Source organism: Columba livia, chromosome 6 (assembly GCF_036013475.1).
Source record: "Columba livia isolate bColLiv1 breed racing homer chromosome 6, bColLiv1.pat.W.v2, whole genome shotgun sequence".
NCBI classification, from domain to species: Eukaryota; Metazoa; Chordata; class Aves; order Columbiformes; family Columbidae; genus Columba; species Columba livia.
In genome coordinates this window covers 10819271-10843949 of record NC_088607.1, presented here as the reverse complement: position 1 = coordinate 10843949, position 24679 = coordinate 10819271, and the positions used below count along the sequence as shown (strand labels likewise).

The window sequence follows — 24679 nt, the reverse complement described above, 5'->3', positions numbered from 1 at the left end:
AGAAACTTTTAACTGTTTTCTGTTATAGACTGGAATTTGCCACTTTGCTGGTTGGAGAGCCTGTGAGGAGGCCTGAGCATGTTATCTGTTTGGTGGCTGGGCCATGGGATATGGAGGCAAATATTAACATTATTGTACTGATTATTGCTTTTTATTAAACAGAAATAAACAACCCGACCCAAACCAGATGAACAACAGCAAAAATATGCCACAACACACTGATCAGAGAGTGGAGCTTTAAGGATCATCCTTTTTTGTGAGGAGGAGGCAAAGAACTGGCTCAACCAGCATATGAAAATAAAAGCTGATAAAAGTTTTCTCACCATGGCACGTTTACAGTGGGGTGTGAATATTAAATCTGTTGAGGATGAAAAGATATCGAAGTCTTGTTGACAGAAGGCTAAATGGCAATAAATTGGCTATAAATACATTCTGGCCTGAAGTGAGAAGGTGGCCCAAACGGTCTGCACCAGCTGGATGCAGGACAGCCCCCTCAGGAACAGTGGCAGAGGTGCTACTGATGGAGCTCCAGCTGAAATCTTGCTGCTTTTGTTCTCAGGTATAACTGTATTTAGTGCTGTGGTGTGTAAAACAGTCACAGGGAAGGTGATACATGCAGCATTTTATGCCTTTCCCATGGAGGAGAAAGATGACTAGGAGAGAAACAGTGTAAACTTTTATGGAGAAATGCTACTTACAATAAAAAAAATAATAATATTAAGAGCTTCTGTTCATGCCTCCTTTCTGATAATGCCATAAGGACAGCCAGTGTGTGTCATTCTCTCCTGAAACATTATGGCACAGTTTGATTCTCTCTAATGGCTGCGTTGTTTCGTTTTTCCGAAATGCCACGTTGCTGGTAGGAAGAGGAGCCACACACGTACAACCTGTGCTTGCAATCTGGGAGCTGGCATAGCGACGTTGGATTGCTAAGCAACAGTTGGCATCATGCTGGCTGCTAGAGCCGTTCCCTCTTCGTCCAACTGCCTGAAAAATCCAGATCAGCATCTAGCTCAGGGTTTAAGTAGTGAAAAAGAACACTAGGTTGATACCTTATTCTGTGTAAAGTTTGCCATTCGTCTTGTTAGTAAAGCATTAAGTAACAATTCAGAGAAAAGCAGTCAGGATGTGCTTTGTTCATCCCTAGAACAGCGAATCCTCACGATCTGGGTGCCTTGCAGGAGGGTGGCTGTCGTGTGAAGTGGGGCCAGTTTCCGATACAGCCAGCAATGCCACATCTCGCCAAATATGGCATGAAATAGCTACACTACGTAAAATTTGTGCTTCTTTGTACTAGTGGATTGTAGGCTCAAAATAGGTCCTAATTTTTTTTTCTTTAGTACATACACGCACTATAGGATTTGACCTCAGAAAGGAAGATTTGTGCACTGAGAACCGTATTGATAGCCCTGGATTTTAAATGCCTTTTTTGGTTAAGGGAAAACTTTCTTTGCTGCTTCTGCGAAAGTGAATTGTATACTTGCTCAGAAAGAAAGAACTTAAAAAGGGAATAAAAATCCCAATGGGAGATACTACTAGTTAAGCAGCACCAGGTGACTACCTGTTCTTTTAACTTTTGTTTTGTTGTTGACAATACTAAGTGAAATTTGTTGCTAAGCTTTTTTTCTTTTTACTTTCATTGCTCTTATGCATCTCCATTTTAGTAACTATAGTGAATCATACAACATTCCCAGTTTCCAGTTTCTATTAGCTACATTTCCAGCTACTCAGCGATGTAGGGTTATTCACAGTATATTTTGACCAAGTTCAAGAAGGACGTATTTTGCTGCTTTCTTTGTTGGGGTTCCTTCTCTGTCTAGCAGATCCCATTGTAGCAGTTGTATTAATTTTCAGTCTTCGTTTCTTTTTATTTTGTTTCAACCTTTGTTTCCAAGCGTATTTCATAGACTACATTTGTGTGTTCCTTTGCTGTGTTCCAGTAACCTTTGTATAAGTACGTATATATTGACATTAATATATCCTTTATTTAGTGAGTAGACTGTACCTATTAAGCTCCCTTCATATTTTAAAATTATTTCTGATTATTTTTGCTGCTGTTTGTTAAATCCGATGTTTCTTTTCTAATGTGTCGTTCTGGTACTTCAATTTGCAAAACAAATGTGTTGTGGCATGAGTAGTTGTAAAAATGACTGTAAAAATAGAAAATATTTTGCAAGGAACCGATGGATTGTGTGAATCTGTTCCTGATCTCCACAGGTGTGATGTACATCCGTGCACAGACATGTTTCTGATTGCAGGATGAGCCAGAAGACTAAACACTGTTCTTTGTACTATTTGCCAGTTGACCTTTCAGCGAAGTTCAAGCTCTTAAAACCTGTAGGAGAGGCTGAATGCCGCAGCACCGTATAGTTCAAAGGCATCCTTAAGCAGTTGATTTTGGTCTTGAGTACTTGTTAGATGGCAAAGGTTGGAGCTAAAAGGAGCTTCAGATGGGAGATTTTCAAGTCAAAAGTTTCTCAGTATTATTTTTCCTGACACAAATACATCTCGACCGGCACTGTTAGCCTGGCAATATCCAGTAAGACTTTTACATGCGCTATTGTCTAGACTTTTGCGGACTTCCTCCAGACTTTTCCTTCAGTATCATTCCGAAAACTTGGAAGTTTTGTTTTTTTCCTATGACTTTTTTTCAAGACTTTGTTGCTTTTAGAGGATGGCAAAGCTTTTTTTTTTTCTTTCTTTTTTTTTCTTTTTCACTTCACCGTAGAGGAAATTGTTTTGCTGGGACCTGAGCTGTGTGATGTGTGCCCAAGGTCTGGTAACATGACTCATAGCATTGAGTGATGCTGTCTGTAATTTTAAAAAGTCATTTTGGGGACATCTGGAAAATGATAGAGTTGTTTGTTGGTGGAGAGATCAGGATAGAAGGACTTCTACAGTAGGACATAAGCCTTGCTCGCTTACCATATTATGCACAACTTAAGAAAAATATTTAATATGCACAATCTACTTCTGCTTGATTGGCTTCAGTGTTGTAATCTGTGTATCTTGTGTTTGGGGATGGTAGCTCCATTTCACCGTATGCAAAGTTTGAAGTGTAGAGTGCGAGACAGCAGAAGAATCAGAAGTCAAACCTTGTTTTGTGCCTTTGTGTTAATCTAACGATATATTAATACCTGTTTCCTACCTGTAGGAAATCTGTCCAGTTTAAGTCGCCTTGGCCTGAGGTACAATAGGCTGTCAGCAATTCCGAAGTCTTTAGCGAAATGCAGTGAACTTGATGAACTGAACCTGGAGAACAACAACATTTCTGCTTTACCAGAGGTGAGAATTAGAGGGTGTAGATTTGGGAGGGAATCTCATTGTAAGGCATTGGAGTTTTGCAGAAGGATGGGAACATGGGAAATTATTTTGTCTTGCATCGTAAGTCTGAGGAATTGCCACTGTTTTAATCCACATGTGTGTAATGTGAAATATTGCAATTCTGTACAGTTAGGTATGTCTAACTAGTATAGAAGAACTGATGTCATATACATGTGATTGTATTTGCTGTCCTCAGTCCCTTTAAAAAACCTTGAATAAGAAGTCTGGTTCCCACCATTGAAGCTAGGTAAGAGCTTCTCAGTATTTTTGTTTCATAGAGGTAGGGACGAATTAGAAAAATGAAAAATGGGATACTCTTTGCCATCTAATTGAGACAAGAATGACCTTTAGGAGAATGGCTAAAGCTTTTCATGGCTGCTTGGCTTCAACATTCTCCTTTTAATTTGGAAAAGTGTGCTATTGACACCAGTGAGATATTGTCTCGCAACTCATTGACATGCCTTCTGCCAGTTGTGAAAAATAAAAATGTGCATAATTTTTGAGTTTCCAGTCACTTTCTGAGGATCTTGGGAGAGAGAGGAAGAGATATCTGTTTTCATAGCTGCTGCACTTGGTTGTCTTACCTTTGCCTGTCTTGCTTCAAGCTTAGTGTGGAACCAAGGACAATGTCCATAGTTAGAAGTTCTGGAGCCACCTTGTCAGGCTCTTCAAGTAACACGTTCCCTGCTCTGCTGGCTCTGGGCTGGGGAGGCAGAAAGCCCAAGTCCCCCGTGCAGCTGTACCTTTTTCCGTACCCCTTCCCTGGAGTTCTCTGAAAGGTGACCCTCTGGGCTCCAGTTTTACAGTCCTGCAGTGGCTGGTTACAGACCAGTTTTTAAATACAGCTTTGATGTCTGCAGACTTGGAAACTACTCCAGCTCTTGGTTATACCTTTCATCCCGATTCTCCTTTTCTTAGTTTCTTGAGACTGATTTATCAGGGTAGCAGAGTGTGAGATGCTTGGCTACATAGTGTGTATTTTTGGTGCTAATAAACATTTACAGAAAACGTTTGACTTGAAGTATTAGTGCCTGGGCAGAATTGCTCTGATGACAGAAAAAAATCCAATGTGATTGATTCTTACTTTAGATATTTCTTCCATTACTCTAGAACTATTTGAAGATGAAGGCTTCAGGATACAACAGAGTTTTATTCTGTTCTAATGATGGTCAAAGCTGCTTTCCAAAGCTGCTAACAAATCAAAACAAAAAGAAATGTAAATTATTAGTATCAAATGATTCAAAATGTATCTAAAGAAGTATATAGGAAACTATACATAGAAGAAAAAAAAATGCATTTGGAGTTAGACAAAGTATTCATAGTAACAAAGTGCAATAAGTAACTACTTTCCCTCAGATAATTTTCTAAGTTCGGCAATGATAGACTGAAAACAGAGAATTTAATAAATGCTTGGGTAAAACTATCATTTAAGAAAATGCTACAGACTGAAAACCACCAGGCTGCTTTTAAGATGAGAGCTAAGCTAGCCCACCCCACCCAGACATTTTATAAAGGCATCTGCAGTATAATTACAGAAAGCTAATGTGAGGGATGATTACTTGCTTTAAAATATGTTCAGCCATAATACAAAACTCTTTGTGACTGTGCTGCCTTTTTCATGTATATTTGCCAACAATATGTTAACACTTAAGCTGCTACCTTGCAGAAGTGTATAGTTTATACTGTAATCTGTTTAAAGTAAAACATTCTGTGCTAGAATACAAAGAACTGTGTTTGTAGAAGAAACTTCAGAATTTCAAAACATAGCTGAAGCTGCTGACGCTATGCCTAATAAATATTTTATCTTAAAAGGATGGGCTGGGAGAAGGCAGCACTGCCACAGCTCTCATAGATGTAAGAGTATTGTTCTCTTTGTATTGCCAAAGCTCTCTTGTTTCCCTTCAAATGTGTTTAATTACTCTAGGCTATTAGACTGTATTAGCTAACATATTTTTAATATTTTTTTTTGTATGGAAGCAGACTTCAAAAATAGCTTTTTGAAATGCCAAGATCCATTTGAAGCAATTAAGTGTGTTTGTAACAGAGCTCAGGGACTGTCTAAGCCTAGGACAAAGAATTTCTGTTTATGAAAGTGTAGCTAGAAGCAGTATTTTCTAATCAAAGATTATAGTAGCTAATGATTAGGTTAAATTAATACTGATTTGAAGATCCATTATTTTATCTTCAGGGGGAAAACTGTTTCACTGATATTTGCTGAGATACCCCCAGAATTGTATTTCAATGCTTGGAGTTTTATCCATGACATGTAGACGAGTCCCTATTAAATCTTGTTTTATTTACAATAATGTTAATAAACTGTTTAGAAAAGTAGCCAAAGTTTTCCTGGTGAAACAACAAAGCCATGTTCTTAGAGCTTTTGTAGTGAATGCAGCACTGAAATTGCAACCCAGAAATACTGACATTAAGAACACGGTAGGAATCATCTTGTTACTGCTCATTCCTGGTTGGAGATGTTGCATTATTTATGGTGTGTAATGCCACACATAAGTCTCCAGTTTCTGTAATACTTGAGTAAATAGGGCTGAATTCAAGTTAGCATAGTAATAAGCAAAGGTGATACTTCAGCAGTAGTTTAGATCTCATTATTTGTCCCACAGTTCCAGCAACGTGGTTGGAAGGTAACTAACAGATAAACTCTGAGATCTGCATTGCTGAGATTTTACAATCCAATTAGATTGTGGCGTGAGACTCTGAATTCAATAGGAAACCATTGCTACCCAGTTTAACACCAGGCTTCTTGCTTTTTATTTCTTAAGGGGGAAAAAACAAAACAAAACAACCCAAACCAAACAAAAAACAATAAAACAAACAAACCAACCCCTAACAAACAGAGTGGGGTGAGAACTATTTAGGAATATTTTGAAACCAGGAGAGAGGGGAAAAAAAAAAAAAAGAAGGAATTTCCAAAACTTACCTTTCCATTCCTTTTCTCTGTCCTGTCTGGTTACCTCAAAGTGTGAGAGTCTAAAGGGAAACTTCTACCAGAGGTGTTCACCTTAGGGATTGTTATTGCATGAACAAAGTTGTGTGCTGGAAGTACCAAACGCAGCTGGATAACGGGTGCATGCAGCTGGTCCTTCTTTGGGCCCCAACCTCAGCTGTGAGGAGACACCGAGATGGACCGAGCTGCGGTGTGGTGGCCTTGGCCAAAGCTGGGACCACTGTGCGGGACACCAGCCGCTGCCCCCACGCTCCTCAGAGCTGCCCAAAGCATCATTGTGTGCTACAAAACCTCCCAAACTTGTGCTGTTCAATGTGATCTGTTTGTGCTTTTTTGTATCTGGCAGTATGGGAAGGGGGAAATAAGGCAAAGCTGACAACTCCAGGCAAAGCTTGTTGCTGATGGATGTTTTATCAAATGTAACACTAGTTTGTGTATTGGAACAGTTATTGAGGGGATGGACTTGGGGGGGAAAACATTTCTAATTAGAGCCATGAGGGAAAAGAGATGTATTCAAATAAATCTGTCCTAAGTTCCTGGGTGGTTTTCTTCTCTCTACAGGGTCTTTTATCCAGCCTTGTCAAACTGACTAGTTTAACACTAGCCAGGAACTGCTTCCAGTCCTATCCCGTGGGTGGCCCGTCCCAGTTCTCCACAATCTACTCTCTCAATATGGAGCACAACCGCATCAATAAAATCCCCTTTGGAATTTTCTCTAGAGCGAAAGTATTAAGTAAGCTGAACATGAAGGTGAGGCACAGAAACACGCTACTGTGTGTAAAATCAATGAGGAGCACTGTTTGCTGCTCCATGAATTCTGGCAAACTTAATGATATAAGGAATGAATTTATCACCCTGAAGTGGACGCTGATGCTATCACATATAGAAACAATTCTATAACAGTTTGAAAATGTACTATCAAGAGTTTATTTATCTTTATTTTTGTGAAGCTTTTGTCACATTTGCTCAATTTTGAACAATGAAACAAGAAAGTTGTTTGCAAAGTTCTTGAGTACTCAAATGAGACCTAAGCATGTGGAGTAGCTTATTTGTTCCCCCCCCTCCTGTTACAGTTTAGATTAAAACCAAAGTTATGTAAAATATCTTTTTTGAATACATTATTTCAAAACCTAAGTTTGGAGAATTTTGGCACTAGTTGCAGAGCATGGAAAAAGAACATTTAAGTCTGTGCTATGTACACTTAGAGTGAAGAGAATTAGGGAAAAGAGATGATGTTTTTCTATGAATGAGTTTTTTTCAAGTTCTTAAATTATTTTTTTAAAATAAATAATGTTTGAGCGGTGTCTAAACTCAGCTACTGTTTTAGAATATCTTTTGGATTCTCAATTTGCATTGAGACCATTTTTTATCACGTACCTGTTTGTTACTTTGCATGTTTACCAGGACTTAGTATGACCTAGTTGTTTAAGGGATATTTTAGTGGTTTTCTTGTAGTTACATTTTGAGCAGTAAGAGGTTCAGATTAATTTCAGATGCTTTTACTCTGAGCCGTTAAGGTATATTTCCTTTGGTGTGTTCAGTGTAGTGCCCCCTTTATTTTTTTTAAGCTAACACTCTATATTTTTAGGATTCTAGTGTTGCTGATAGCACATTTGTACGTTATGGTACGTTTTTGTTAATTTTTCCCATCTCCCTCCACTGAATTCAACAAAGAAAGGACAAAAAAAAGCTTTAACCACTGGGATGCATGAAACCTTGAGAATTATGTGCTTTTAATTTTTCCACTTCTGTTCATATTAGTAACACAGAGTCAATTCTGTTACTGCTTATTATGTTTGGAGGAATTTAAAAATATTTGGCCAATTATCAACATCTTATTCTTCTGATTTAATTATCTACTGCTTGGTTATGAAATGTTTTGTAAGCACTTTGTTGAATCTCTCAGACGCCATGCTGGCCCTAATGTTTGATATGTTAAATCACAGGACAATCAGCTGACCTCTCTCCCCTTGGACTTCGGGACTTGGACTAGTATGGTAGAACTGAACTTAGCGACTAATCAGCTCACAAAAATCCCCGAGGATGTATCTGGACTTGTTTCCCTTGAGGTGAGAAGAGTATAATTGAACAACTAAGTGAATCCCTGCAAATAGGTGTTCTGTACTTCAGATTTAAGTAATATTACTTTTGGGTCACATAAAGCTGTATAAATAATGTGTACGTCTGCTATTTAATTAGATGTTTTGCATCTGTTTATGGTTGTTTTCAATGTTGCCTTTTCAATGTTGCTCTTTAGCCTCTTGATGAGCATCTGTGCACAAAGAGTTAAGCACATATATAACTTTAACTATGTAGAAAGACAATTTTTCTCAGCAGAAAGTTAATGTTGTAAATGAAATGGCACTGAACTCACTTCAGTTCCTTGAGAGACTAGCATGAAAACAGCAGGGATCAGAAAAACATCGTGAAATGGTCTGCAGCCAGAGGTGGTTTGGATGTAGCACTATGAACCTGGTAGGGAGCTGAGTGGGAATTCTCAGCCTTTGAGGCAGAAGAACTCGTAGGTTAAAACTGTGAACTAAACCTGTTGTGTTCCCCGGTCCTGTTTCCCAAGGTAGCATCAGGAGAGACAGTTCCCTTGGAGGGACGTAAAGGCAGAGGTGCTTGTTCTGTCAGTCAAGGGGACTTGGTCACCTCTGTGAGTTGCTGGGAAAAATCTGTTCAAGTACAATAGCAAATGGCAGATTTGAAATTGCGAATTTCCAATGTGACTGCTGCTCTGAATAATTAATAATTCCTGTAGTTTGGGGCAAAAAATATATGGCAGAGTAATAGCTATTTAGTGGCAGAGTTCCCTTTAAGTTAAGGCTGTGATTGATGTGATTGGGAAGTTAGTAACTAATAACTGGATTTGCTGAGGGTCTAATGAAGCTGGAGAGCTGCATGGTCCTCAGACCCATTGGCGCTGTTTTTCTCGGTAATTAAAGAATCACATACAAAGAACTATTTGGGCAGTGTTTACACAAAAGTGAAGGTTCCCACAGCAGTGCTAAGTCAGCTGCATTGCATGTAGGTAATATTTTTTGTTCCTGCCTTTGTTTCTCGATACGTGATTAAAACGTTACTATTCTTATCGTTCCACGTGTATCATGGCGCATAAAGGAAGGCCACCAAAATACTGCTTGTGCTAATGCTAAGATGTTGGCTTTTATTCATTTTGATTTCCACTTTGATTTTAGCTTTGTTTTCTGTTCTGTTCCTGCCTGCAGTGTTTCCACGTGGTGGGCGCTGGGTTGGTAGAAGCCCCAGCATTGGGGTGCTGTGCGTGGCTGGCCTGAGGGTCCCACTGGGTGCTCTTTCACATCCTCGTGTTTCAATGGGCCTTGTTAAATAGCTAGATAATAGCATTGCTTAATCGGTAATTAATTACCTTACTGCTCGCTGTGTTGATACGAGCCTTGATTACTTTTCAAGACTGCTAGACTTCTCCAGAGGAAAAATGGTATATTAGTATAACCCCTGTCAATTTGCTTGTGGTATAATAAATAACTCTTTTAATTGACGTTGCAAATAAGGGTACATTTCTTGAACCTGTGGTGCCTATAATTCAACATAGGAGGAGAAAAACAAGAGGATGAGACTGTAGTAGGGGCAGATGTGTGATGGGGAGACCATTTTGGAAACCAGTGGATATGTACTCAGTGTTCTGCCCAGATGCTCTAATTTGTATGTTTACTCGCTGCTGCTCCTAACCAAATGGACACAGGGAGAAGAGCAAGTATTAACCTTTTAAAGGAGGACTTGGCAAACACAGTAAATGGTATAAAACATGGTTATGAGATAGCTGTAAGGAAGGATAACAAAAGTGAAGGGAAGGCCAGGAAGAAACTGTTTTTCTATGGTCATTTGAAGAAATAAGGTGTTCTTTGGTTTTGCTCTGTATTTACTATTATGTAAAATAATATTTGTAAGAATTCTGTCATAAAACAATATATTTGTATCATTAAAGACTAGAAAAATATTTTAATAACTGATTTTTAAAATATTTTCAGTTTGTTTCCATAATGTGAATGTAGACTAATTTTGGACTTAACTACTTGAAAATAAAAAAGATCCTTCCTTAATCGTTATTTACTAATTGCGTTGCTGAAATTCTCTGTGTGTATTTTTTTTTTTCTGAGGTTCTTATCTTGTCAAACAATCTCCTAAAGAAACTTCCCCATGGAATTGGAAATCTACGGAAACTCCGAGAGTTAGATCTAGAGGAAAACAAACTGGAATCCTTGCCAAATGAAATAGCTTACCTCAAGGATCTGCAGGTGAAACAATAATTGGCGGAGATAAACATCTTACGCCCTTTATTTACACTGTGCTGATTTAATTACAGCTAATTTGAGGGAAACTCTTTGGGACTGGACATAGAACCATAAGTTAAGAATCTTGCACAACTTAATCCACAGTCTGTGTTACTAATTCTTCAACTTATCAGTTAATATTGAACAACTAATTTTGAAGTGTTTAACTGTTGTACCATGAGTACATACTGCTACAGGAATACTGTCTGATTTCAGTTATGTTCATGAAAGCCTTTCTATTTAAGGTACACGATTTACTGTGCACTATTTATTTTTATGCTTAGTGATGCTTAATAGAGGGCTGAAATGTTGTTTAAGGGTAGGATTTTGTTTTGTTCAAATGCTGGAAAGCCGAACTTAACAGCTATATATCTTGTTCTTTGCTGTCATTCGAAGCAGAAGTCATTAAGCTAATTTTTAAAAATGTGTTTTTTCCCTTAGAAATTGGTTCTGACTAATAATCAGTTGACCACCCTTCCTAGAGGTATCGGTCACCTTACCAATCTGACGCACCTTGGGCTTGGAGAGAATCTTCTCACACACCTTCCTGAGGAAATTGGTAAGATCCCTTTTCCTGGTTTTGTGTACTGTGCCTGAGCCAGAGCAGTTGCTGACACAGACGATAGGCATCTACTGTGCTCATAAGCAGAGGTCACAAAATTCACGGGACACTTACACGTTTATACAACCTCACCTGAAGTGTGTGCTACAGGAACAGCACTATGGGCCGTGATCTTTGTCTTGCTGAACTGTAGCGAGAAGAACACTCTAGCTTGTTTTCAGTTCTTCTGCAGAAATCTGCCGAGCACACGTTAACTTGGAATGGTGAGATGCCTTTCCTCTCCAAATCGCCTCACAGGTTGCGTATTACCAGTCACTTGACTTCATAAACCTGTTCTTAGAAAGAGGTTTGTGTCAGAAAGGAAACTGGCTGGTCCTACTCTAATTCCATGGTGTGGGCAAAAACCTTGTGTAAACTGTAGACAGCTGAAGGAAACGTTTCTGCTGATAGTCCTTCTCTGCAAACACCTGTGTTTATAGAACATCACATTGTTTTTCACCTTGATGAGGTAGGAAAGGGAAGTAAAGAGGAGGAAAATTACAGAAATGAAGGGAGGGATATGATTATTTTTGTCTACTCGAGACATCCAGAATAAGTGGGCTTCAGAGCATCTGAACTGAGTTTCTTTTATATTTGGTCGCAAGTACCTCCAGAGCATGATTCTGGGCACTTACTTTAAAATCTTAAAAAATTAGAGCTCATTGTAGAGGAAAGGTGATGTGACAAGCTACACAAGGCAAAATGTGGTCAGAAACAGTGATTTGCAGACGGGGAAGGCTGGGACGTGCTCTGTCTCTCCCAGCATCTATAGCAAAGAGCTGCTACAGCTTCTGCTCATCTTGTATGTGCCTCAGTGTGAGAAGAGCCTAAAACAATCTAGATCTGGAGCTTTGTAATTGAGTTAATAAGTTAATGGAGAGAATTTGGAGGATGTGGAAATGGGCTGTGGAATGAAAGTCAATAAGTACACTTGAAATACTATTGTAGGAGTACAATTTTGTTATTAAAGCTGCTTGTCTTAACAGATTAGAGAATAGTTAACTATTTTCAAATGTGATTGCTTCTTGCATCATGCTATCAGCTATTTCTCATTATTTGTTCTCCAGCCTTTCCTTTTTGTTGGTTTTCCATGCCTTGAGCCCTGGCTACTGCATTCTCTTGTGAAATATTAAATAGCCTTTTAGATTATAGGAGATGGTTTATAAGATTGGGAGTATTTTGAGGAGGACTTGTATGTTTGGAGTGCATTTCAAGGACATGAATTAATTTTGATATTTGACTGCTATGCAGAAATGGAAGTCTTTAGAAAGAAGGGATTACAGTTTTCCAGCTTCTGGTTAACCTATATTGCAGTATCTGTAGTAGAGACAAGTTGTAAAATTTGAATTCGGGAAAAGATTTGCACACAGGTTTGTTCCATTTAATAAATTCACTGCTGTGCAGAGAGATCTCCTGCTTTCTTCCTGTGGCACATCGCAGTTACAGCTTCAGGTCTTTAATACCAGGGTTCTAATTACATAAAAGGTATAGTAATAGATATTTTTAACAAGATAATAGTTACCATACGGCATAAATATTTTCTAGGCCCTTCTATCTAGATAGCCATTCAACATTGCCTGGAATTGAAAAGCACTTGTCTGAACAGCTATGGTGAATTCCCTCTCAGTTCTCTTATTTTATGTATTCTCAGTACAGGTTTTTATCTAAAGGAGATGTAGTAATGGATATTTTTACAGGGAAACGGAAACAAATTGCTTCTTGCTTAGGTACCAGTGAAATAAAACTTGCTGTGCTTGAAAACAGGAGTTTAGATGAGTCACTGAGCTTCTATCTAGAAGTTCTAAATTGCATGTATTATTTTATTTTATCCAGGTACACTGGAGAATCTGGAAGAACTGTATTTGAATGACAACCCCAATCTGCACAGCCTTCCCTTTGAGCTGGCTCTTTGCAGCAAACTGTCAATAATGAGTATTGAGAACTGCCCGCTCAGCCACCTTCCACCTCAGATTGTTGCAGGAGGACCCTCCTTCATCATTCAGTTCCTAAAAATGCAGGGACCATATCGTGCCATGGTCTGATGCGAATCGGATTGTCCAATACACTGTACAAAATACAAACTGCGTTAATGTTGTTATTGTCTGTATATGTATATATAATATAATATATGCGGTTTATATTATATTATATATATATATATAAATATATAAATAATATAAAAAGGCAAATTTAAGACTGCATTATGTGTTTCTGCTAATAGAGGAATCATAGCCATTTAGATTTTTTTTTTTTTTATTCTGTAAAAATGCTTGTCTAAGTTTTCTTTGCTGAATTTGATGGAAGTTGTCTGAATAATCTGGAAATGCCAGTTCATTTAAAGCAATTGCCAATGAACTCAAAGTTTAAATTTAAGGGACAAAAATAGTTTTGCTTAGATTTACTTTCAGTTAAGAGAAATGTATAACCTTTATATAATGAACTTTTCTGTTTTCCTCCCTCTTTTTTTTTTGTCAAAACCTGAAAGGGTCATGTGTCCTGAGGTTGGGATTTTCTTTTAACTTATTTTGAGATTTGAAGCAAATGGTGTTTTTATATTGTTTACAGTCAGAGTAAATCACTGGATTCTGTTTTATTCTGATTTGCTCTGTTTTAATCAATCATATCTAGAATTTATATGCCTCTGCTGATGAATTTTTATCAAGCGGTTTGTATACTAAAAACATACACTCATCAGAACAACTGGCAGGTGAAAAGGATGCAGTCAAAACAAAAGAGAAGAAAAACAAGCTTGAATTCCTTTAAGTCTTGCTTCCCTGAGTTATCAGTTGCAGACGTAACATATCTGAACTGAGCCTTTTGCAGTTGGTCTTTTCTAGCACAAGTCAAACCTATTCGGATTGGTAAAAATGTTGAGTATACTCAGTGAAGAGCGGTTTTCATTTTGTGAAGTAACAATTCCATGAGGTCTAACCGTACAGTTAAGTGGCAAGGAAATAATATATATGTACATTTTTATTACAATGTGGAGTCGTAAACTACAACAGGCAATTTTAAGGATTCCTTATAGTCCTTGTACAATAAATAAATGAATGTGTCTTACTTTTAAACACTGCAATATATGTAAGTTTTAAGGTTGGTTAACAATGTACTATGGTTTTATATCTTGACTTGCCTTGTACCTCCTTCCATTATGGAACTTCTGTGTCCAAGCACAATATCTTCACACTGTGCTGTTTTGCTGCTGAACTAAATGCACTTTTCCCCACAGCTGGGGCACTTGCTTCAAAATACTCAGTTCAGTATCTTGATTATTCTTTTTTAACTTTGCCCTATCTGTTTCAGTATTAAACCGTTCTGTTAAAAAAGAGGCACCTTTTTCATTTGTGCATAGATGTCGGTAGCTCCAGAGAAACACTGTATGTGGTGGACATCCGGTTTTATCACGACTTTCTTGGTTGTTTAAAAGGCAGAAGATGCTTCGGGGAGATTTACACTATTGCTGCACTTGCAGGGCCACTTGTCCTTTTTGAGGAGGGCAGGAGCTCGAGGTGGTTGCATTCCACACTTACTCAACAACCGTCCAGTTTGTACTCATTGGAATTGCTGCTGGGCTAGTGCGACCTAGAGGACTGTACCTTTTGAACAAAATCAAATCAACTGATGCCGTGGGAAATCTGTTTCACATGCAGAAGTTTGGGGAATATTATTTCTGGCTTTCGGGCATGCTTACTTAGAGATATCGCCTTGATCTGTTTGCATTCTGGTCTGTCGTACGTCTTTTCATTAACAAGGAGTAAGTTTAAATGGAAGGCAGGTGGAGATATAAAACCTTAGAGGGCTTAAACATGCTGTAAAACTATTGTAGGTGTCACTGGATTTTACTAAGTAATGTTCTGTTCTTTCTCACACACTCTGTCTCTATTGCCCCTCCCCCTTTTTTTTAACATCTACTGTAGCTTTTCAGTTTAGACTCTAGTTTATGAAAGGCTAGTTCCTTGCAGTTCTGCCTGAAGTTAATCTTTCTCAGCATTAAGCTGTTAAAATGTTAAGATGCTGACATGCTTAATATCAAGACTGTACTCTCACTTCTGAATATACTGCTAAATTCGTGTTTGTGCCCTCAGGTCACGAGGGGAAACAGGTTTGATTAATATGATTCCTTAAAACAAAGGTGGCGACCCCTTGTGTTTTCAAGCATCTTGGTCTCATTCCATGTCTGCTCCTCAGTCCCATTTTTATAAGAGGTGACGGGATCGAATTTGTTTAGTTTGTAAATATGTTGATTATTCACCTTGTTAAGGTACATGGTTAATGACTGTATGATTGGAGCTGACCCTCTCTCACATACATTCCTGTGGAGAAGTTGGCTACCAAAATAGCGCTCGTTACACTTGCTTAAAACAAACTATTCTTTTCAGTACACTTAGAGGAATAAATAAAGCTATGTTTTAATTCATTACTGTATTAAAAACAGGATATTTTTTCAAACTATCTTTGTACTAGTATGGTTGTTGCAATGCCAGATAATCCTGAGCCCTGTTTTAGTTTAACTTTATAAATTCAGAGGTGCACGTTTATTTTTTCGGTGTCTCTAGAGATTTGAATAAAAGCCATGAGAGAGAATTTCAGGTACAGGAGAAATCAACTCAGAAAAATTCGAAAAGTTCTTTAAAATTATGCAAATTTTAAGTATTAAATATGTAGCATGGATTTGGAATAGATGCATGAACATCCATGTAAGTACATGCATGGATTTATATCCAAATCTATGCACAGATCCACATAAATCCATCTGTTTTCATCATTCAAACCAGTCTTACATCCTGATAAAACAGACTTTGGCATTTCACAGGATGCTGGATTGTTAACTGGTGCATTTTCTAAATTGTGTTTAATGCCTGATGGCATTCAGTTGGACACACGTGCTGGCTTATACATGTTTAAGGATTTTGTCTGGCCTAATCAATCAAAGTACAAATGGAAAGAATTTCATCCTGACAAGCGTATGTATACATACATACATATATATATGTGTATCTATGTATGTATGAAAGCATAGACAAGGTGGAGGATTTAATTCTTTACATCATCTTTGAGAACAAGACAGAGAAGCAGGTGATGCCCAGATACCTGTATTAAATCTTTATCCCCCTTGCCATACTGGGGGAGATAATTTAGAAGGGTTATCTAAAAGTGTGACAATCTTTACTTTGGGTGAAAATCATGACCTTGATTACTTGCCCATAGACAAAACATAAATTTTGTATGTGTCTGTGCCTATGTACATAAGAATATGTACATATATACGTGCCCCATAAAGAGACTATCCTGAATCATGCCTTGATTTAACAAGCTAAATTACTGTACTATAGACTAAATAGTATTATGGAAGTTTGGTTAAGGTGTAAAGCAGATTAGGGATTTCTTAAATAATGAGAAGAAGGAATAATTGCTGTTGTGACTCACGTTGGTCACATATTGCATTTAAAGATACTAAATAGAAAGTTGTTTGGTAATTCTTTGCAAAAATGTTTTCTTTTTAGTAAAATAAACCCCATTAAAGTTCTGTCTCTTTCTCTCCCATAATTAAGTTCATCACCAAAGTTGTCCAGTATAAACACAGTGGAAATGCTGCCTGTAAAGTTGGGTCACACGGTTGTGTAATTGGCACTTTTCCATTTGCCAGATGCTGTTGGAAACTTGGAAATTCATACACCCCTTTTAGAAAGAGAAGTTGGGTTGTAGAATATTTGCTTCAATGCCTCTCTTGGAGTTAAGGTTTTCTCTGCAGTTTTGTCCGTCTTTTGCTAATGTTGTGTGAGAAAGTGCATGTTCAGACTTCTTGAAGGTTGTATTTGCTCATGTACATGATTTAGTAAATTAGTACTCAAACTGTCTAGCTGGTTAGCGCTTAAACCCACTGTGTCACCTGGAATTCAAGTATCATCTTTAATCCTGAGAGTTTGAAAAATACCTTTGAGTATCTTTTATTTAACAATTAGAAAACTTTGAGATTTTTTGGCTTTTTTTTTTTTTTAAATAAAACCAAAATAAATTGAATTTCTGAATCCATACAAACCCCTGTCAGGGAAGTCTTCATATCTGGATGCAACTAACAATTTTCACGTAGGCAGTATCATACCTCGGTTATATCAAATCGGCATACCAGAAAAGCTTCAAATGAGGAACGTGCAGTTGGCAGTAATTTGCACAACACAAACTTCAAGGCACAGTAAAGACAATTACAAAACAAATGATAGTATCTACAAATGTTTTTTGTTTTTATGTTAGCAAAAATCAGAAAATGATGTTTATTATTCTGATGTTTAGGTCTTAACCAGGACTGCATAGGACTTTCGCTGTGGAAAAATACCAAACCACGCTAATTTTGTGGTTAAAAGCTAAACAAGAGTGTAAACAGTCTACAGAAATGTACTTTTAATCTGAATTATTGTAATGTTGATTGTTATGTCTATATAAAAGATTGCCTTGCTTTTTTTATAAGAGTCATTCTGTATCAATGCATTCATTATAAATAGTATATTTGTAAATAAGCTGCCACTGAGTCTTTTGGAAGTTTTCTAGTATTTCTAGTCTAAGATGAACTTGGATTTAAAAAAACCCCAGCGGGTTCCCGCAGTGTGCAGCAGTCACCCCTGCACTGACCTGGGCGCTTCTGTCCTTACCCCAGGTCTCTGCTGATTAGAATCGGCAGAGGCTCTGACCAAAGTGCCTGAAGGTCCAAGTCGAGTCCACCCTGGGACCACCAGTGATCCAGCGACCTGCACACGAGCCGCAGAGCTGGCCGGGATCGCGGCGAGTGACGCTGGACCACGGTACAGACCATCCTGTCCCACGGGGCTGACTGGCAGGTGGGTACGGAGCACAACACGGGGGTGCGGTTCCTCCCCAAACTGCTCCAGGCCTCACCAGCCACAGCTGGAAGGGCTTGTGAAAAAAAAGCAGCATCTGCATCACTGCATCCCGTAGCCCTTGATAGATTAGGGAAATTCACAGAAGAAAGTGCTTTCTTTTTTTTTTAATTCTAAATCTCTTTGTATTTCTAGCCTCTGCAACAAACATCCTGTGTCTAATAATTCTACAATATAATTATGTGCTGGGTGAAGAAGTACTTCCTTTTGTTTGTTTCGAACCACACCACCTTATTTCATTTGGTGACTGCTAGTTCTTGTATTCTGAGAAATTTATGAACAGCCTTTTTCCTGTTCACCTGTTTTTTACAACTTTTTTTTATTTTTTTTCATAAATGGCAGTGTTTTTTCTCCAAGTCATACAGTACTAGATTTTTAGCTTCTCTAAACACGACCTCTTCCATTCTGTGATCATTCTTGTAGCCTTTTCCCATAGTTTTCTAGTCCTGGTTCTGACTCTTTTTCCTAATTCATAGCCTTTAGTAAGCTATTTTGTTCTTTGTGTACTTCTCGTTTGTGAAATAAAAGTGCAACTCTGTTATGAAAATTAAAGGTGAGCGGGTGATGAAGTTGAGTGCTGAACTCCAGTGGGGAATAATCTCACCAGATTGGGGTTTAGACTTCAGACACCAGCCACCCACTGCAATGATGGATAACCGACTGTCATCATCTCTTGCAACTAGGTATTGGAAAGAAAATTAATATTAAGCTTTAGAGAAGTATGCTGATTGAAATAATACCAGGATTGTACATACTTTGCTCATGCTAGTGAGAGTGCATAGTTTTGGATGATGTGACTTGAATATTTCAACTGGCCTTTTTAAACTGTCAAGGCTCAATGTTTTCTGAGAATAATAGGAAATTTGTAGTGCTGCTGTATCTTTGGAAGAGAAGTTGAAGACTGACAGTGCACTGGTTGAGTTTCATTTTCCCCCTCGAAACCTTTGCAGAAAGCGACGTAAAAACTTCCCATAGTGGTTTTGTTTGTTTGTTTTTAAAAAAGAAAAGAAAAGGTGATTTCCCGGGCCCTAGTAGCATCCTGCTGGTAATCGGTGTCGTCCAGACAGCGCTCGGCAGCCACTGGGAGTGGGGGGAACTTGCTGGTCGTGACCACTTTCTGATCAAGTGGTTCAAGTCAGCACCGACAGATGAGCCCGGCCTCTGAAGAACAGTGCACGTTGGCTCTCATTGGGTGAAAAATGGAGAAAATGTCTTGTTTCTGGCACCCTGTGTCCTAAAGGCTGTATTAAAGGCTTCAGAAATGTCCGGGCGATGTCTTGGGCGACCGTTGAGAAAAACAGATTACACATCTGTGTAATTAATCCAGCCTAAGTGCTTCAGGATAAAGAGTCTCCCCACGCTGCTCTCCAGTGACAGGTCCTGCTTCCCAGTGGTGGAAAGTAGCAGATTTAGATATCTGCTCTGTGTTGAAGCGTCTGGTGTGCAAATACCATATAAAATCTTAATACCCGGTAGCTTTACAGAGTGTAACTGGTGCTTTGAACTGTGTGTGGTGGCAATGGCAGAAAAAAGGTGTTAAAGGGCTGGAGATAGTTATTATAGCTTTGATACAATTAGAAGAGGCTGAGTGCCTTGAAAGCTAATTTGTTTTGTTTTCGCAAGCCATCTCAGTCAAGTAAAATACGCCATCTCTTTGTACAAGCCTTGCTTCGCTTAGGATTGTAAGAGTGGGAGACAATTCAATTACCAAGATCAAATGATGATGTTTTAGAGGAGGAGCCATCTGGAGTATTTGAGTGAGCAGCTGGCAGCCTGGGCTGCACCGTTAATGATCTGACTGTATGCCTTGCAATTATTTTTTCCACTGCAAAACCTTTTAAGAGTCTTTAGAGATCAATCTACCCCGCTGCCTCTGAGTAAGATCCTATCTGCAAAATTGCACACAAGTGTTCCCTTCTAAAAGCTCTTTCCACAACACCCTCTTTTTCCTTTCTGTTGGTAAAGTATTTCTTTGTTAAGACTCGTAATGAATCCTTAATTTGCTGTAGTTTGGTAGTTGCTTCACTTGACCTAGTAATAGCTGGTTTGCTTTTTGCCCTGCGTTATTATAGCCATGCTGCCTGAAGTGATTTCCAAACTTCATGTGGATGGTTTTAATGGAAATACATTTTTCCATTAAAGTCTTAAAACGTTGTTTGAAAGCAGCCATGATAAGAAAAACACAGTAAAACTGTTCTCTCTATACGACTCAAGTTTTTTGGGTGCCCTTCAGCTTTTTTCGGTCCTTGCCAAATATGTAAACTGAGTGAGAAGTTACAACTGAGAAGTCTGAAATCATCTGTCCTTGCCAGCGTAGCAGAGGGCAACAGATTCAGCTGGGCAAGGAGCTGCTGATTTCAGGCTTTTTAATCTTCTCCAAGTAAAGCGCTTCTTTTTAGGCCTGCTGAGCGTTTCCAGCCTCCCAAGGAGCCACATCAGACAGTGCTGGATGGTTCTGCTGGGGGGACCAGGGGAGATTCCTGGCAGCTCCAGGGAGTCGGAGGTTTGCCTGGAAGCAGGGAAAGGCACTGCAGGAAATGCCCTGAGAGCAAGTTGAGTGAAGTGGTAAGCAGGTCCCCTGGTGCCGTGGGTGACCTCCACCCAGCTGTGGCTCAGGGACAGCTGGCCAGGCTGCAGAGCGCAGCCAAGGTTCTTGGGTCTGTGGCTCCCGCAGAGGATGGTCCTGGAGCCAGGCCACCGCTGCTTGTCAAGAAGCTTTTGAAATTTGGGAGGGGGTGATGTTGCAGTAAAACAGAGCCATATTTAGAAGTAGCAGAATCCTCCATGAGGAGGAGCTTTTCCAGCAGTGTCTGTTTGTTTTATTTTCTGTGAGCTCTTGCAGTGTCAAGTCTGATCTCATCCTCCACTTGCGCTCTCACCTCCCATCTCTCCTACTTCAGATTTCCCTCTTTTTGCAAACACTTGTTTTATCTCAGATGCTTCCCACACCGTGCTGAGCTGAAGTAAGTGGAGAAGGGCAGGAAAAGCAAAAAGATGATGAACCACTTGCTTCCAGTCCTTGATGCATCCGGTTCCTCTTCTGAACTTGCTTTGTATTGGGTACAAGCCCCTTTTCCCTAGTTCTGTTGCACTGGAGACACCAGGAGAAAAACAGACTTTGGGATCAGATGGCTGGGAGAGGGAAATATGAAAGATGGATCTGATGCACAGCTGTGCATTGCTCTACAGCTTCCCTGTTGGCACCTTGGACACTTGGTTTATAGAGCCCAGCCAGGGTTTTACGTGGTGTCTCCGAGTCCCCGAGAAGGGTTTTAATGTCTAAGTACTTAGCAGATAAATGACTGGGCTTGGGGTACGTGTCAAGACTCAGATAGGAATGAATTTTGATTAAACGACAATTTGGTCACAAATCGTTTCTCCAAACTATTTAGGAATAAGGATGAATGTCCTAGTTTTTGAAGTGACATGGAGCGCTTAGCAGTTCGTAAAGAGTTCTGAAATATGTGTAATGCTTAATAATATTAATCACTTTTGCTGTAGGAAAACCCACATGCTCCCACAATTAAACTGTTGGTGAAATATTAATAAGAAAATGACATTCTCATTTCATACAGACATTTAATTCCCCAGAAACATTAAAAAAATTTAGATTTTCTTAAGATATTTGTTAAAGTTACAATGATTGCTTTTTGTAACTCGTCTCTAGATCTGCTTAAAGCAAATTGCAGTTGGATTGTACTGAGGAATCAATAGTGATCTTCAGTGACTTTGACTCCAGAGGACTTTGCTGGCCTAGCGAGGTGTTCCAGTGCTTGGAGATGCTGGGAACCCTCCTTGGTGGCACCTGAGCCCGGTTCCTGGCTGGTGGGTGGGTGGTGGATCACCCACATGGTGGCTGCTGGGCAGCAAGGAAGGTCTTCTCAACAGGACACTTTTGAAGGGCTGTCAGTCTAAGCCAGCTGCCTTTCTGAGGGTTTGGGGGGATATTTTTATCCTAGCTGAACTTAAAAGGTGCTCTTAAGTCTTGAGATTTTGGTTGTGCTGTTTTCCTCTTGATGTGTCTGATTGCACCAGGGCTGCGCCTCCAGTAATACTTGGATGCTGTACGGCGATTTGCACTTCTTCATGCTTGTGACCCAGCAAATAACTTGGCCTTGAGAAGTGGAAAGAAGAGTTCAGGGCAGGTTCAATGCTCCGCATCTCTAGAGGAGCTCCAGCATTTCTCACAAAGTTCGCTTTCCCTTTTGTCCTTCTGCCCCTGTATTTAACTGGCACTGACAGGCTGAATAGCAGAATTGTACATGAAGTAGGGGTTTCTCCTGTCCCTTGCCCCAGCTGTAGCTCCCATCAGTTGCTCCCAGAGTGGCAGAGGGTGCTAGGGACACCAAGCCATGTGAGGATGAGGATGGCACCCTGTGCTGATGACAGCAAAGACCAAACTGTGGCAGAGGGATTTGCTGGAGTTGCTCTGCACAGGGTGGAAATGACTTTCCCAGGAAAAAAATGGAAGACACTTTGTTTGCAGCAGCAGAGATTAGTGCTTGTTGGTATGTGTTTAGTTTTCTGTGACGTTTTGGGGCAAGACATGGATTATTTTCCTCTTGAATTTTGTATGTCAGGAATTTCCCTTGCTACCTATGATCTTTCCAGGGAAAAGGAAAATCTGAGTTGAAAAAGCACAAGTGCAGATGTATTATACCCCTTCTCTCAGCATGTAGTATATCAGCCTGCCTTCTCTAAGTGCTTTGTCCTCATTACACATTACCACCCTTGGTATAGCATTCCCAGATAGGATAAATGTTTTCTGGGGAGAGAGCTATTTTGTATTGCTGAAAAGCAACTGACAGTGCTGAATAAGCAACTAAATCAAAAGCTGGTATTTAAACTTAATTTGAGCCTCTCAGAAAAACAAAACAAAAAACCCCAGACAAACAAAGCAACAACACAAAAACACCCAAACATTGTGCCTTGCAATCTGCATGGGGATAATTGTTTTGTAGCAATGAGGGAATGAGCGCGGCAACAATGATGGTTTTCTCTCTGCGGCAAGTTGCATGCAGGATCTGCAAACAACCGTGAGGATGGAAACCCCGGCTCTGGAGAGAAGAACCCTCCCCGCTGTGCCTACCAGGTGATGAATGTTTCTGTCAGCTTTCTGCTCTCCTGGCTATTATCACACAGGCCGGGAAGGTGTTGGACCATCCACCAGCTGGAGTTCAAACACGAGGCGGCCCCTGGCCCTACTGCGACCTCCTCTCCTTCTCTTCTCCCTCTCCCTCTCCCTCTCCCTCTCCCTCTCCCCTCCTCCGACAGGTCCCTGCTCCTTCCCTTGGTGTGATGTCCCCTCTGCATGACCTGATGGCAAAGGGGCAGCACGGGGAGGAAGCACCTCTAGAGAGCTGATGAAGGCAAACTCTCCCCAGCTCCGCAGGTGCCTGTAACACCTGGCTGAGTCCACAGTAAAGGTACAAATACCTTTCCTTGAAGGTATCTGTGTCTCTTTCCAACACCCTTCCTCCTCCACCCACAGCAGCCCTGGCTAACAGTTCAACTGAGGTGGAGAAGGGAAAGCTTCAACTCAGAAGGACTCTGCTCACCCTGACATCTTTTCCTGTGGGCTTAGCTCAGCCTGTGTCTTTAGCTAAGCTGGGTTTGATTACTAGGAGACCTGGGTTTGCCCTACCCAGTCTTGCTTTTTTGCAGCTGTCTTTGCTTACTGTCCCCCTGGGGCTGAGGCTTCCCCAGAGTGAACAAGCCGGTTTTGGGGAGAGGCTGGGGGCAGGAGGGGGGAAAAGTGGCCACTGATGTCTTTGGGAACAAACTACAGCCTGTGTGTTCCAGCTGGGGTTTGGGAACAGCAGGGACACTGGAGCAGGGTGGCTGTGGGGGATAACTGGGAGAAGCTGGTGGAAGGAGAGGTCTCCTTCCAGAGCCGGCTGCAGCTCCTGGATGGCTTCTCAGCGTTATTTACTTTTGCCACTAGATGGTGAAATAAGTAATAATGGAAAACACGGCAAGTCTTGCTGCATTCCCTGGTGGCCTAGTCCCTGCGAAACTCCGCTGACACGCTCTTCTTTCTGGGAACCTGACAATTTCAGGCAATTATTCCCTGGACCTTTTATACTGCTCAGCCTTTAGAGCTGCTGCTGCCACCCCAGCTCTTTGATGTTTTTAACTCCTGTGTTGCCACCCTGGGTTCACACAGCAAACCTGCCTGATGAAAGCACCCGTCGAAAGCTGTCTCCTGCTGTAGCAGCTCTCTGTGCTCTGGTTTTTGAATGAGGTGTATGACCTGCTCCCCTTTTCCAACAACGTCCTGAACCTGCTGTGAGACCCACACCTTGCTGGGTGGGAATTGCAAACTCCAGTCCCTGCTTGGCTGCTCGCTGTTGCACCCTCTCTTTTTAGGGCTGTTTGCTTTGCTGGGAGATTTGCGCTGGCCATGCCGAAGCAGGTTGCTAGGTATGTGCAACGAACCAGAGAGTTACAGCTCACCTGGGGCACTTCTGCCTTCATAAGAGGGATTGAGTGAATATTGCTGCCTGCAGATCCTGGCCCAGAGGTAGCGTTGCTGTGTCAGTCTCAGATGGAGATGGTGAAGATCAGGGAGGGAAAGAGCAGA

The 24679-nt window shown here is 40.2% G+C and overlaps 1 protein-coding gene across 6 annotated transcripts in view; it reads left to right on the top strand.

The window, feature by feature from the left end:
• The window catches only part of SHOC2 (SHOC2 leucine rich repeat scaffold protein), a 70729-nt gene extending 53011 nt beyond the window's left edge, over window positions 1-17718 (top strand). For all 6 annotated transcript variants that reach the window (XM_065067033.1, XM_065067031.1, XM_065067032.1 and 3 more), the window contains exons 4-9: window positions 3155-3285; window positions 6848-7036; window positions 8233-8355; window positions 10429-10566; window positions 11044-11161; window positions 13037-17718. In XM_065067033.1, coding sequence (XP_064923105.1) covers window positions 3155-3285; window positions 6848-7036; window positions 8233-8355; window positions 10429-10566; window positions 11044-11161; window positions 13037-13245 — 908 coding nt within the window. In that variant the 3' untranslated portion in view covers window positions 13246-17718. The remainder of the gene's footprint in view (window positions 1-3154; window positions 3286-6847; window positions 7037-8232; window positions 8356-10428; window positions 10567-11043; window positions 11162-13036) is intronic.
• The last annotated feature ends 6961 nt before the right edge of the window (window positions 17719-24679 follow it).